The 13,465-nt window shown below is 46.2% G+C and overlaps 1 protein-coding gene across 1 annotated transcript in view; it reads left to right on the top strand.

Moving 5' to 3' along the window:
• SLC5A12 (solute carrier family 5 member 12) overlaps window positions 1-13,465 on the top strand; it is a 346,093-nt gene that overhangs the window by 294,354 nt on the left and 38,274 nt on the right. Inside the window, exon 14 of the mRNA XM_069623503.1 lies at window positions 9,539-9,642. Within this exon, the coding sequence (XP_069479604.1) occupies window positions 9,539-9,642 (104 nt within the window). The remainder of the gene's footprint in view (window positions 1-9,538; window positions 9,643-13,465) is intronic.

The raw sequence follows: 13,465 nt of genomic DNA, 5'->3' as shown, positions 1-13,465 counted from the left end.
AAATACTTATAAGTATGGCTAAGTAGAGACGTAGAACCCCTTTTTCGGTTGAATTATACATCCCTCTGCCTGGGATTTGCATGGTGTGTGAGTGGTGTAGTAAGGAGTAAGTGAAAGGAGGGTGACTGAGCAGAGGTGGGGAGGAGTTCCAGTGGTCTGGAGATGGGAGTACAGGTATCGTGGAGGTAGGAGTATTAGTAGTGTGGAGGTGGGTGCATAAGCATTATCGAGGCAGGAGTAGTAGTAATAGTAGTTTGGAAGAGGAAGTGGTAGTAGAGTGCCCACCCTAAATTAGAGAGAGCGGGTTGGCTATTAATCACCTTTCTAACTTCAAAAAGAAAAACCTTGGAGACCACCAGGGGCCACGGGAGAAAATGGCGCTTGAGCCCACAGCTCCTGCTCCCATTAGCACGAATGAGATGAGATTGGGTGCAAAATGCCCGCGTGAACCACATCCACAGGCATCCGCATTGCGAGGAAGGCTCCGGGAATCATTTGAACCATAAATAGAACTTGGAGCAGGCCCTAGCGAGAAGACGACCAGGAGACAGAGTGTGAGGCCCTCCCCAGCGCGGACTCAAGATCCTACATGCAGATCACCGCCCGAGGGCTGGCAGCACTCAAGCTAGGGTGGAGGCAACCCCGGATTCAGAGGGTTCAGAGGGAGAGTGCAACTGCCATACAGGTGTGTCTGCCCCTCGGTCACCCCCCCCCCGGGAACCCATATTAAAACAAGAGGAGCCCCAGTACGGAGTGGATCATCCACTGGGGGAAGGGACTCGAGAGCAGTAGAGAAAGCTGCGCCCCAGGCATAACAATGCCAGGACCGAGGAAGGGAACGAAAACAAGCACACCCGGCCATTCACCAGGGCTGTAATCCTGAGTGAGGTGATGACTTCATCGGAGCCTCAGGTCCCCACTAATATGCAGGCTTCATAAAGCCGAGGTGTGTAAGGAGCGAGGAGGGCTACTACAACAAGACTTGGAGGGAGGCCCCATCACAGGAATCTCCAGCAGAGCAGCACACACCCAGGGAGGAGAATCCCGGGACCTGTGGGGAAGGCGGGAAGACCCATCAGTTGCGAAGTGCCCATCCTGCATCCTCCCCCTCCTACCTGGTGGACCACAAGAAGCAGGTGTTAGGCAGAATTATGGGCAGTACCCTCTGGGAACCCCACACACAATTAAGACTACAAGTGGCAGTACAAATTCACCTTTGGTAGAAGCCTGTACTACACAGTAAAGTGGTAGCAATGGCTGAGCAACCAGACTTATCTCAGAGCACGTGAGAAGTATCAATAGTTACACCAAGGACAGCAATTACTATGATTCAAACCAACACTGACTCAAGGTTTTCTGAGTAAAAGAATATACATTTATTTATACATCAGTTATATAACATTTCACTAAAGTAAAGCAGTTTAAAAATCACACTATTAATACACCACAACGTCCCCAATAAGTTCCAGACAAGTTAAGCTCACAAAATGAAGTGGGAGAAAAAATGGCACCCCAGAAGTTCCAAAGGGAGTCAAAGACAAAGTTAGGCAGAAAATGAACCACACTAACAAGTAAATATTCAAGGCAATTGAGCAAGAGGAACTACAGTGATAGAATCAGGGTAAAAAGGCTTAAGGCCAAAGTCACTAGGTCAAAAGTCTTTTGCCCAAGATCACATGGTTCAGGGTAGTTCACAGTAAAGTTTGTGCCACGGGTTCCGACGAGGTTGGTTGGCAGAAAAGGTAGTTCAAAGAGAAGAGAAGGACAATCCCTCAGATTGGATAAAGATTTCACACACTTTCACTGCAGCTGAAAGAAACAAACAACCGTATTTGCACAGTACCTTAAAACGGAGAGGAAGCTGTAGCTGAGGCCGACGTTCCTGGTAGTTCCAGCAGGCTCACGGTTCCTGAAGCGACTGTCAGACTGACACGAAGTAGGAAGACTGGAGGGTCCTGCACCACCCAGGGAAGAAACCAGCAGCAGAGCAAAGCAATGAATAAAAGGTGTGCTCCTTAAAACCCAAGCAGGGTCCAACCATTCCTGGCTATCCGGCACACTGTAGCTCTGTACAGCGAACAGCGAATTCGACCAGAGGAGGGGTCCTGGCTTGAAGTTTGGGTGAACTGGTTGGTCCCACCAGCTCAAGGGAAGAAGATTCCTGGAGGATATTCTCTGTCGTTGGAGTTTGAGGATTCTGACCTGCAGCAGGGCTTCACCGGACGGCTCAGTCGTGGTAGGTGTCCTCTTCCGTCAGCTCCTCATCAGTTATTTCGTTCCAGTGGCGACTCTGCCTTTCCAGTCCCAGAGACCAGCTTTTTATGCAGTTTTCCCCCATTCACACAGCCGGGCTGTCAATCACGCAGCAGGGTGGCTGTCCTGGCAAAGACAGTCACCCAGCCAATCAAACAAGAGTGCAACTTGGGTTACCAAGGGAACCCATGGCAGGGGTCCTAGGACCCCTCACTCACATCCTGCCTACCCAGACTTTCAGGCGCCTTAAGGAGGGCTTCTGTGCAGAAGCCCACAAAAAGACAGTGAACAAAGTGACCAAACCCAGTTTGGCGCGCAGAGTAAAACACGAGAAAGACTTTTACAAAAAGAAATGGCCGGAGCCGAAATAATATATATTCGGTCAAGCAGGTTTATGTTCGAGGCTACTAAAATAGCTAAAACAATACCATGGTTATTTAAGATAACCGCGGTAGGAAAAATAGGGTAGTTACCACTGCCACCAGCAAAGTCTTGATGAAAAGGGAGCGAAACAGTGCTCCAAGAGAAACAGACAAAAAGGGATAAGAATTAACCCTTTCCAATACTCCATGTAAAATGGGGTGTACTGGGTCTGTGATTTAAAGAAACTACATAAAGTTAATGGCAACTTTGCATGTTTCTGGGAGACAGTAGTCAGTCCCAAAAGAATTGAGTCAGTGGGAAGTCTAAAAGACAACCCTGTGTCACTGCACTGAAGGTGCTGTGCAACACACACTAAAAAATTATGCTCCTGGGGTAAGTGAGGCTCCAGAGCCCAAGATCACACAAATGGAAAACACACACAGCAAAACACATGTAAGAGTGGGAAAAAGGCTCACACTCTTACCAGGTGAACAAAATAAACCCTTGAAATCCAGCAAAGCTGCTGAGGGACTAAGTAGGTAAGGGAAATTAGCCATTTATGAGAATTATCCCTAACAGCAGGAGCCCGGAGGCCCCACACACAGGCAAGGGTGTGCTGTGAGCTGGTCTACGGCTCAGGGAGTGATAACACTAACTCCAGCGGACTAGTACACCAACACCTCAAGATATTGACCCGTGTCCAGCACAGAGGAGGCAATACAGAGAGTTGACGGGAGGCAGAACCGGGGACACTAAGCGAGACATACCAGTGGGAGGACGTTCCAAGCTCAGGGGGGGCAGAGAAGAACCTGAGAGGTGAGTCCACACAAAACAGAGAAAGTACCACCACAGAAAAAATCTCTGGCAGAGACCAGCCCCAACGGGACAAAGTAAGGGGGCAACAAGTGAGAGCACCCGAGTCTGAATGTACCACCCCAACCGCAGTAACTCAAAGCCAGGGTCCCGAGCCACCTACTGAAAGTCATAACCCGTACAGGGACAGCTCAGGGAAGGCAGAGAAAATGGCAAAGAAGCCCGAAGATCTGAATACGGTCACACCTATGGAAATGGACTTGTCAAGATTTTCAACCAAGGAGGATATTGGCCACATACTAGCCGAGATAAAGGCCCTCCGGGGTGACATACACTCCTCCCTTTCGGAATTAACAAGCAGAGTGTCAACAGCGGAGGGCAAGATCGAGAACCTCGAGCAGAATCAGCTGAATGCTGACATGGTGGGGATGAAACTGGATGCCAGAATGACCGAGATAGAGCTTCATGAGGAGGAGGTCATGCTAAAGATGGATGACCTTGAAAACAGGGAGAGGTGAAATAACGTGCGCATCCTGGAATTGGAACGCAGAGACAGATCGAGGAAAAGGTACAGGCCCTGGTGAACCAACTCTTTGTTGCTGAAGGTGGGAAAACAGTGCAATTAGAGAGAGCACATAGAGGTGGCAAGCCCTACGGAGATGGCCCCAGATCTATAATGGCCAAATTCCTCAGATACACAGAGAGAACAGAAGTGCTGAACTGAGGCAAGCAGATGAGGGAGGTAGAATTCGAGTGTTCTAGGGTCGTAATCTACCAAGTCCTCTCGAACTTGACATTGGCCAGGCGTAGAGCCTGCAGACCCCTTACCATATGGTTGAGTGGCAAAGGAATAAAATACAGATGGGGCTACCTGTTTTCACTACAATTTGAGGTGGAAGGAGTGGACTATTGACTTATATCGGCGGAAGAAGCGGTAGAGGCCCTGCGCCCCCTCACATCAGATTCAGAGGAAGAGTCAAGGAGCCGAAGGGGCCTGTCCATGAGTGGGGAAGGACTGCGGCCTGCGCCAGGCCATAAAGACGGAAGAAGGGACATTCTTGGAGGAAGTTTATGCGCCTCAATGGGCCCTCTCCTCTCAAAACACCTGCTACTCAGGAACAGCGGCCCGACCAAGAACCCAGAGAATGGGACACATGAGCCGCAGCATCACACCATAACACTACAGGGCTACTGCCCATGCAAGTAAAAGAGATAGACTGGAGGGGGCGAACTACCCCGCTCCAGGATGACCCCCAGTGCGAGAGGGGGTGTCTCCAAGACAATTCCAAAGTTCAAGTTACAGATGTACAAGGTCCAGTCACTGTTAGTGGGCTTGTTGGTCCAACAAATGTTCTCAGTTACAATGTTTATGAGGGGTTTATATGATCACCAAGACTCTTCGGATAGAGACATAGCAGGGCATAAACATTACCTTCGATTCACAGATGACCATACGAGCACGGAATCACTTGCTGTGATGACCAGAAGCTACAGTGCCGAGAGGAGGTGAGGCCGCGAGAAGTCTGTTGGTGGGCACGTTGAATGTAAAAGGGCTGAACTCCCAGAACAAAAGATCTCTGGTTGCAAGGGAATTCCGTAAGGCCCACGTTGATGTGCTCTTTCTACAGGAGACATGCTTAAAACACGGAGGAGTTGGGTTAGTTATCCATAAACAATGCAAGCTGCGAGACTGTGTAGCCACTCCTCTACAGGAGGGACTGATGCTAAAAGGCACCCTGGACAGGGCAAGGATACTCCTCGTGGCTCTATACACTCCCAACCAGGGGCGGGCACATTTCATCTCAAATGCACTCACTGTGATACAGGAGCAAGAGGCAGATATTTATATAATAGGGGGAGACTTTAATTCATGGGCGGACGAGGCCAGAGACAGTAAAACCATGGGAACAACCGCCCGAGGGGATATGGAGGCCAGACCCGGACACCTGGGATGTGCCCTAACAGCCAGAGGCCTTCTTGATGTCTGGAGAGAACAACACCCAGGGGATGAGGGCTACACGTTCTACTCTGCCCCCCACCACACGTACACCAGGATATATTACCTCCTTGTCAACAAAGAACAGGGGATGAGAATGAACCATAGTGTGATTAGACCCGTGGGCTGGACAGACCATGACATGGTACTCATGTCCGTAGATGTCACAGGACTCCGTAGACCAGAAACAGGCTGGCACTGCAACAAGACCCTTTGGAAGGATCCCCTCTATGCCAAAGACTTGGAGGAGGTGATCACGGAATACTTTGAGATTAATGACAATGGGGAGGTGGACAGGGGGTTACTCTGGGATGCAGGGAAGGCGATATGGTGGGGGCTGATCATCAGAGAAGGGGTGAGGCGTAAAAGGGAGCAGAACCTTATGGAAGAGAGACTCTGGAGAGAAATAGTAGAGGGGGAAGAGAGGATGCATGCAATGGAAGGGGATATAGAGGAAATTAGAGAGCAGATAAACTCCAGAAGGGCCAAACTGAAAGCCTGGGACTGGGGGCAACCATGGTGACATTGAGATACCTCAAGCAGAAGTACTATGAGAAAGGGGACAACGCGGATGCGCTACTGGCAGCAAAGGCTGCGAGCGGAGAGGGCGAAGAGGTGAATTTCAACCCTTGGGGGCCCCAGGGACATCTCTAGAAACTCCCCCAGAGAGATAGCGAAGGGCTTCGCCCGTTACTATGAATCAGTATACAGCTCAGAGACATGGGGGGATGCAGTGACGGGGTACCTGTACGGGATTGAAATAAAAAAAATCACTACCCTGGACAGAGAACATCTAGAGAGCCCCAAAACAATAGAAGAGGTACCGGAAGCGATATCTCATCTCCCCAATGGCAAAGCTCTGGGGGAAGATGGATACACAATAGGCTTTTACAAAAAGTTCTCGAGCATCCTGGCACTGAAAATAGTTCACCTATATAACCAAATTCAGGATACGGGGAGAGCCCAGCCACTTTTAGCAATGCCCTAATAGACTCCTACCACTGTATATCATACAGACCTATTTCACTATTGAATGTTGGTGAAAAAGTGTTTACACAAGTGCTGGCAACGCGATTTGAGGAAAAGATACAGTGGATAATACACCCGGACACATGGGATTTATAGCAGGGAGACAGGGACCAGATGAGGCCATGAAGACTTCCGATCTCATTGAACACATAGAACGGAAACTGGCGGACTATGCCCTTTTAAGCCTGGATGCCAAAAGGTATTCGACCGAGTGGAGTGGGGATTTTTGTTTGCAGTACTGAAAAAAGTGGGATTGGGGGAGAGAATGTGCAGAGCCATCCAAGCCATTTACACAGGTCCCAAGGCAAGAATTGTGGTGAACGGGGTGAGATCTAGGGAATTTGGGCTGGTGAGGGGCACTAGACACGTCTGCCCCCTTTCTCCACTCCTCTTTGCATTAGTGATGGAGCCTCTGTGGGAGGAGATCTGCAATGATAGGCAACGGAAGGGGATACAGGTGGGTGAAATCTCCCATAAACTAAGTATGTACCCGGATAATATCCTGCTATATCTCTCTGAGGGAAAAGAGGCAGTTCCTAGGGTCCTCCAGATTGTAGAAGAATATGGGAGACTATGGGGCTTTAAGATAAACATGACTAATTCTACTCTCCTCCCCTTGGGAGAAATTGCAGATGAGAGGAGGAGTGAAGGAGGTGTGAATGGGGTGGGATGGAGATACAGATAGAGGAAAGTAACATCAGATACCTCTGAGTACAAATCCCCAGAAAACTAGACAACTTGTACGAGATAAATTTATTCCCCCTACTGCATAGACTCTTCACAGACCTGGACAAATGGGCGAAATTAACAATCTCATGGTTGGGGCGCCTAAATGCACTAAAAAAAATCCTTCTCCCCAGGGTGCTATACCTGTACCAGGCCCTCCCAATATACCTGCCAGATGTACAATTTGGAGAACTGAAAGGGCAAATTATGCGATTCCTATGGGAGGGGAAAAAACACAGAGTGGCCTACGGAGAAGGGTGGGGTGAGTCTTCCAGAAATACACACGTACTATAGAGCGGCTCAGTTTAGATCCCTGATCCCTCATCTGAGGGGTGACTCACAAAAGCAATGGGTAGATATTGAAAACCACTTGTCCCGACTCGTGACACTTGGAGAATGGTTGTGGGCACCACGAGAAGCTACACCGACCAGGGTATGAAGGCATAGGATTCTGGGTCCGCTGTTGTCCCTTTGAAGGGTCAAGAAGGAAATGGCAGGAGTGCCTACTTGGCCATCACCCCTAATCCATATATGGGCACCCCCCGTAAAAGACCGAATTCTGGGCATGAACGATTCCAGGGCTGGTTTGAGATGGGAGTGGGAGGGTGGGACAGGTAGTGAAAAAGGATGGGTTCATAGGAATAAGCGAATTGGAGGATAAACTAGGAGGGGAGAGGATCTCCGTCTTTAAATATTTGCAGCTCAAGGGAGTACTGATGTCCAAGGACTGGAAAGAGAGTCTACAAAGGGAACTTACCCGGAAAGAGAAAGTGTTGGACACAGGGAAAGGGAGCAGGGGGCTCATCTCTGCACTATACCTTGCCTTACTGGAAGCACAGGGGAGGGATATAGGGATATACAGGAGGAAGTGGGAGAGGGACTTGGGAATAGAAATGGAAGAGACCCACTGGCGAAAGCTGTGTGAAAATTCCCACCGTACTTCAATAGTTTGCCAATATAAACTCCATGGGCTGAAATTGTTATACAGGAGGCAAAGGGACCCAGTGAGATTGTCGCAAATGTACCCGGGGTCAGACCCTAACTGCTGGAGAGGATGTGGACAGAACAGAGGTTATTGGCATATGTGGTGGGCGTGTGACAGGGTGCAAGGACATTGGAAAGAAAATCTGGGCTGGACAAGGGAATTGTATGGGATAGAAAGACAATTAGACCCCCTACTGGTGTTATTTTAGATAGAGGTAACAGACGGGGCGTGGGCTAAACACCCACACATGCCGCACTTTTGCTGTTAGCTGCGAGGGCATGAATAGCAGGAGGCTGGAAGAAAACAATGCTCCTGATGAGCTACTAAAGTGCTGGACATATATAGAAAGGAGCAACTTACTAGACAGATACATGGTCAATTGCCCTCGAGGGAAATGGAATTGGCCACCTTCCAGAGGAAGTATGACCCGGAGAGAGAAACGGCAAGTGATCATTGATAATGCCACGGAGATATAGGGGGAAGCAGGCATCGGAAAGGGACTGTAAAACAGAATCAAAGTAATGTAATGCATGGTCGGAGATGGAAAGGGGGAGAAGGCTCAAATGAGATTAGGACTATGACAACCACAGACAATGGAGGGAAGCAGGAGTAGTCGACTAAGGAATCCGGTGAGTGAACTCCAAAAGAATCAAAGGGAGGACGCTTGGTGTGGTCCCTGAGGAAGGGGACCCTAGTGTACAAAATGCTATTCTCACCCGAAGAGCTCTTCTGTTTGTGGGTGGGAGGGGGGTTTGAAATCTGGGGAGGTTGTTGGGGTGATTACACGTTCTTCTTTTTTTCCCTTTTCTTATACCCTGAAGTGTAGTGGAGTAGAATCTTCACATGGTATGACAAAATAAGTATTCACACTGCAGTAACTGGAGGTATGCTAACCATGTTGACTCTCCAATAAAGCAAAATTTGAAGAAAAAAAAAGAAAAACCTTTGAGCTGCATTTTGTATTCTTGAGGCCATCCGTGACATAACATGTATCTGGTGGTTATTCAGATATAGGCACATGTAAAATACATACACAACAATCAAATGCCCACAAACTATCCACATATACTGAACATTTCACTAAGCAGATTCTTTTAAAATAATACTCCGCAAAAAAAAGACAAGTTAGGGCCAAAAGCAAGACAAAGGTTCCTGCACTTTAATAGTGAGTGAGTGAGTCATGTATTGCCACTGTCACTTTTGCCATTGTAAAGAGTGCGGATGTATTGCAAGACATCTTCATGTAAATCGGGCTATTATAGAGTTATGTGCTGGAATGTAAGGTAAATATGACATGTCTGTTCATTAATACATGTTAAACATGAACAGTTGTTCTGTGTTGATTTGTTTTTATTTTGATTTCTAATCCACAGGCCCGAACTAGCAGACACATGGTACTCCATATCATACCTTTACTACAGTGCTGTGGGATGCCTAGCATGCATAATTGCAGGACTCCTTATTAGCTTCATAACAGGTGTGTGCATATATTTTAGGTATTTAAATTGTTTAATAATGTGTCGTTTTCTATTCGTATAACTGTGTCTAAGCATCAGGTAATTAAACAAGATAGATCACAATGTTCTAAAAGATGTATTGTTGCTTTAAAAACTTGAACCTGTATCTTTATCATTGCAATTCGCTAGAGTATGTATGATACGACTTCTGTTTATTCGAAAGCCAATTGGTAGAGACAACAAAAAACAGAATCTGAACCGGAAACAACTCCACCAAAAACCTAATACAGATGACAATATAAGAGATCACAGTTAGCACTTAATAAAGACGACAATGGGCCTCATTACAAGTGTGGCAGACCAGAAACAAGGGTGTCGGACCACCACACTACGAGTCTGCCTGCGGGGCCGCTGCACCTGCCACAGAAGCACTGGCACCATTAGCAACAGTGTTGCTGCTTCTATCTCCCCACTCCCATATAGTCCTATTGGACTCCATGCGAATGGGGAGTTACAAAATCCGGCGCCTGACTTCCCGTGCCGCCGGGACTTGTAATGTCCAGGTGGCACCGGGAAGTCAGGCGCCGGATTCGGTGTTACATGGTTGGCAGCAAATTGCTGTTCAAACTGGCGGGTTATTGCCGACCTCGTAATGAGCCCCTTTTGATAGATTACATTATAAGCCTCCATGTTCCTGCCATCACTTTAAAAATACCCCAGTAGTGTATTCAAATGACTACCGTATTTGAAAACTCCTTGAAGTCAATGTTAGCCAATTCTAATTATTGCTGTCTCTTATTTAAAAAAAAAAAAACACAGAAACCACGAACTCGACAATAGCAGGCTTTACTCATATTTTGAAAATAAGAAATGTGGCAGCTTACACATAGAACCAGTGATGGCATAGCTCTCTCAAAATATACACACGCTGGCCCAGATGAATTGTCAAATTTACAAGCAAATTCCAACCTGCATTACTCTAAAATGATTGGAATGCTGATAGATAAAGGGAACTAGATGTTAGAGTATGTGCGCAGACCCAAAGAGGAATATGACCATACTAATATTCATTAGTAAACCATTGTAGATAGTGTCCTTTCCTCAGCCGATTCCGAATGCTTAGAATTTGGTCTATAACTATCCATATCAAACTCTTCCCAAGCATTCTCTCGCTCTAACTCCCGAATTCTATAAGAATCATCCCAAAGCCTCCCCTTTCCCTAACTTATCAGTTTCCTCACTCTTCTTTGGAGATGAGTCTCTTACAGCTGACGCGTCTGATGCCCTGACAACCATACCGTTCGCCTTTCCTCAGGCTGCCTCTATTCCCATGCGGAAACACCAAAAATGGATTTCGCTTTCACTCTTCAGCTCTCAAATGTGTCCATTGTGGTCTGGATGGCATTCAATGTTCAAATTCTAGTTGTTTCCTTCCGGCGAGGATTTCTAAGGAGAAAGCAATATGGTCAAAGCACTTGGCAAGCATTCCTAAGACACAACCACCTCTTATTTCCTTGAATTTACAGTAGTTTACTGAGGAACACATCCAACAATCATAAGGCACCTCCTGGCATAGGTGTCATCTATTTTTCAGAGTTTTCTGGCCAGTTTATGCTGCAAATTACGAATAGTTTAATGTACAACAACCCGTTCATTGATACTTATTAATGCATTTCAACTCTGTGCTATATTTCTGTATCATCTAGTGCTTAGAACCTGCCCCCTGGTGGCACGCAGAAAATTACAGATCACCTGAAAAATATTAGGCTAAAAGTAAGCATGTGATATTTTAGGGAACTAACATACTACTGATCCCTTGGCACAGACAATCTAATATCAAATGTACGTGTGGAGCACCACGCACAACAGCCTTAGATGTACATTTGTCTCATCCCGTTCATGTGTAGGGCTTTATTTTCTAAATCCAGTTATATATCATTTCATCATGCATCAATTGAATGCAGACGTACACTTTTTTACTAATTTAAAAGATCGTGTTTCTTTTTATTAATGGTTAATCATCGCTACTTTGCAAAGAAACAACTCTTTCCATATGCTTTGTTTTTGTATTTTCTGGGTACATTGTTCTCAGGTTGTGAACTGTCATTCTGCGACCTTTCTTCAATCCGTGAAACAAAAATGTGCAGCCAAAAAGATGCATAATAGTAGCAAATAATCAAATCAAAATGCTGCATTGTGTGTTATCCTCCAATACTAATTGTATATGGCTCTACTAACACTGTTACACCAGAAGCACTAGTAGTAATTCCAGAAATAGAAAAGGTAGCAACAGTACTGGTAGTTTTAGCAATACTACTATTAGCAGTGCTAATACTAGAAATAGTTGTAGTACTGCCAATAACTATTAGATTATCGGCAGTAGTACAAGTAGATATAGTAGTTGTTCTATCAGCAGCATTATTAGCAGTAATGGCAGTAGTAGTATGCGTATTGTAGCATTACTAGTAGAACTAACACTTTATGTAGTAGTGATGTCACAATAGGCGTGGTACCACTATTACTATTAATACTGCCATTACTACTATTATTCATTGAAATGGTAATAGTAGTAGAAGAAGTCTTACAATGAATACTGATAGTAGTAAAGGTTGTACTTCTACAGTTGGTATTTATACCGTAATTACTGAAAGTAGTATTGGAACTGATAGTATTATACATAGGAGTAGAACTAAAATAATGGTTGCTCTAAAACGACCACTAGTACTGCTACTTGTCGAGGTACTACTGCTAGTAATGGTGATATTGCTACTCCTTACTACACCTGTTGCAACTGGATTATTAGAGACACACATGTGTTTGTGGAAAGTAAAATGAAACAAATAGAACCAATTTTGGATCTGTACTTCTATAATGGATCTCCCCCATCTCTTCAACTGATTTCACGTTATGCATCAGGGATTGAAGGCATTTTGCAAAGCTGAGGAGAGTATGTTTGTGAAATGTCCATCATTTAAGAACTAACATTTTACTTTTGTAAAAAATTATTATGTACCATTTGACTTCCCTGCCGGTCACTTAAGTTGTGTTGGAGGGTGACTGAGGTAGCTGAGTCCCACCATCTACTATGTAATTTGGGATCCAAGATGGTATGCTCCTGTCCCCACACTGCACTAGGGCATGAGTCAGAAGGCTGTCACATTGCTCATGGTATCGCTTCTGCCCCTTTAGCAGATCATAAACAAAATGCAGTGTGGAGAAATGTGGATCCTTCCATTTCAGTCCTGCAGGGAGCTGGGAGGTGCTGGGAGCTGGTGAAGCAGGAGCTATCATAGGTGATGAACGTGTAAGAGTAGGTGTTGAGAATCAGGGGAGTTTGGAATAGGTGGGAGTATAGGAGGAGGAGAAGCAGTTGAAGTTGGAGGATGTGATGGTGCAGGAGGAGTAAATGCAGGAGAGGAAGAACAGGAAAGGTGAAGGAAGATGTGATGTAGCAGGGGATGTTGGAGGGATAAAAGTGGAGGAGGTGGTGATGAGACATGGGCAGTGAGGTGAAACTACTGCTGCAATAGGTGGTGAAGAATGAGAGGTTGGAGGTGACATTGCAGAAGGACTCAGGGAAGAAGGAGAGGCTGGAGCCGGTAAAGGTGCAAGCGGTTGTGGTAAAGCAGGGACGATATGAAGACGCAAAGATGCAAGATGTGATCATGAAGCAGGAGAAGGCGATGGTGGAGAATTTGGACGAGATATACCAACTTCAAATCACACTGACTCATAGACAGTACTGGAACTCTGACCTTGTGTTCCTAAGTTGAAGGATCAATACATATACCCGTCACAGGACAGTGAGATCCCCAATCCCCAATCTCCAAAACCAATTCTGCT

The sequence above is a fragment of the Ambystoma mexicanum genome, chromosome 11, assembly GCF_040938575.1.
Source record: "Ambystoma mexicanum isolate Mex_15411 chromosome 11, UKY_AmexF1_1, whole genome shotgun sequence".
Taxonomy (NCBI): Eukaryota; Metazoa; Chordata; class Amphibia; order Caudata; family Ambystomatidae; genus Ambystoma; species Ambystoma mexicanum.
The sequence above is the reverse complement of the archived record's forward strand: the minus strand, read 5'-3'. Positions and strand labels throughout refer to the sequence as shown.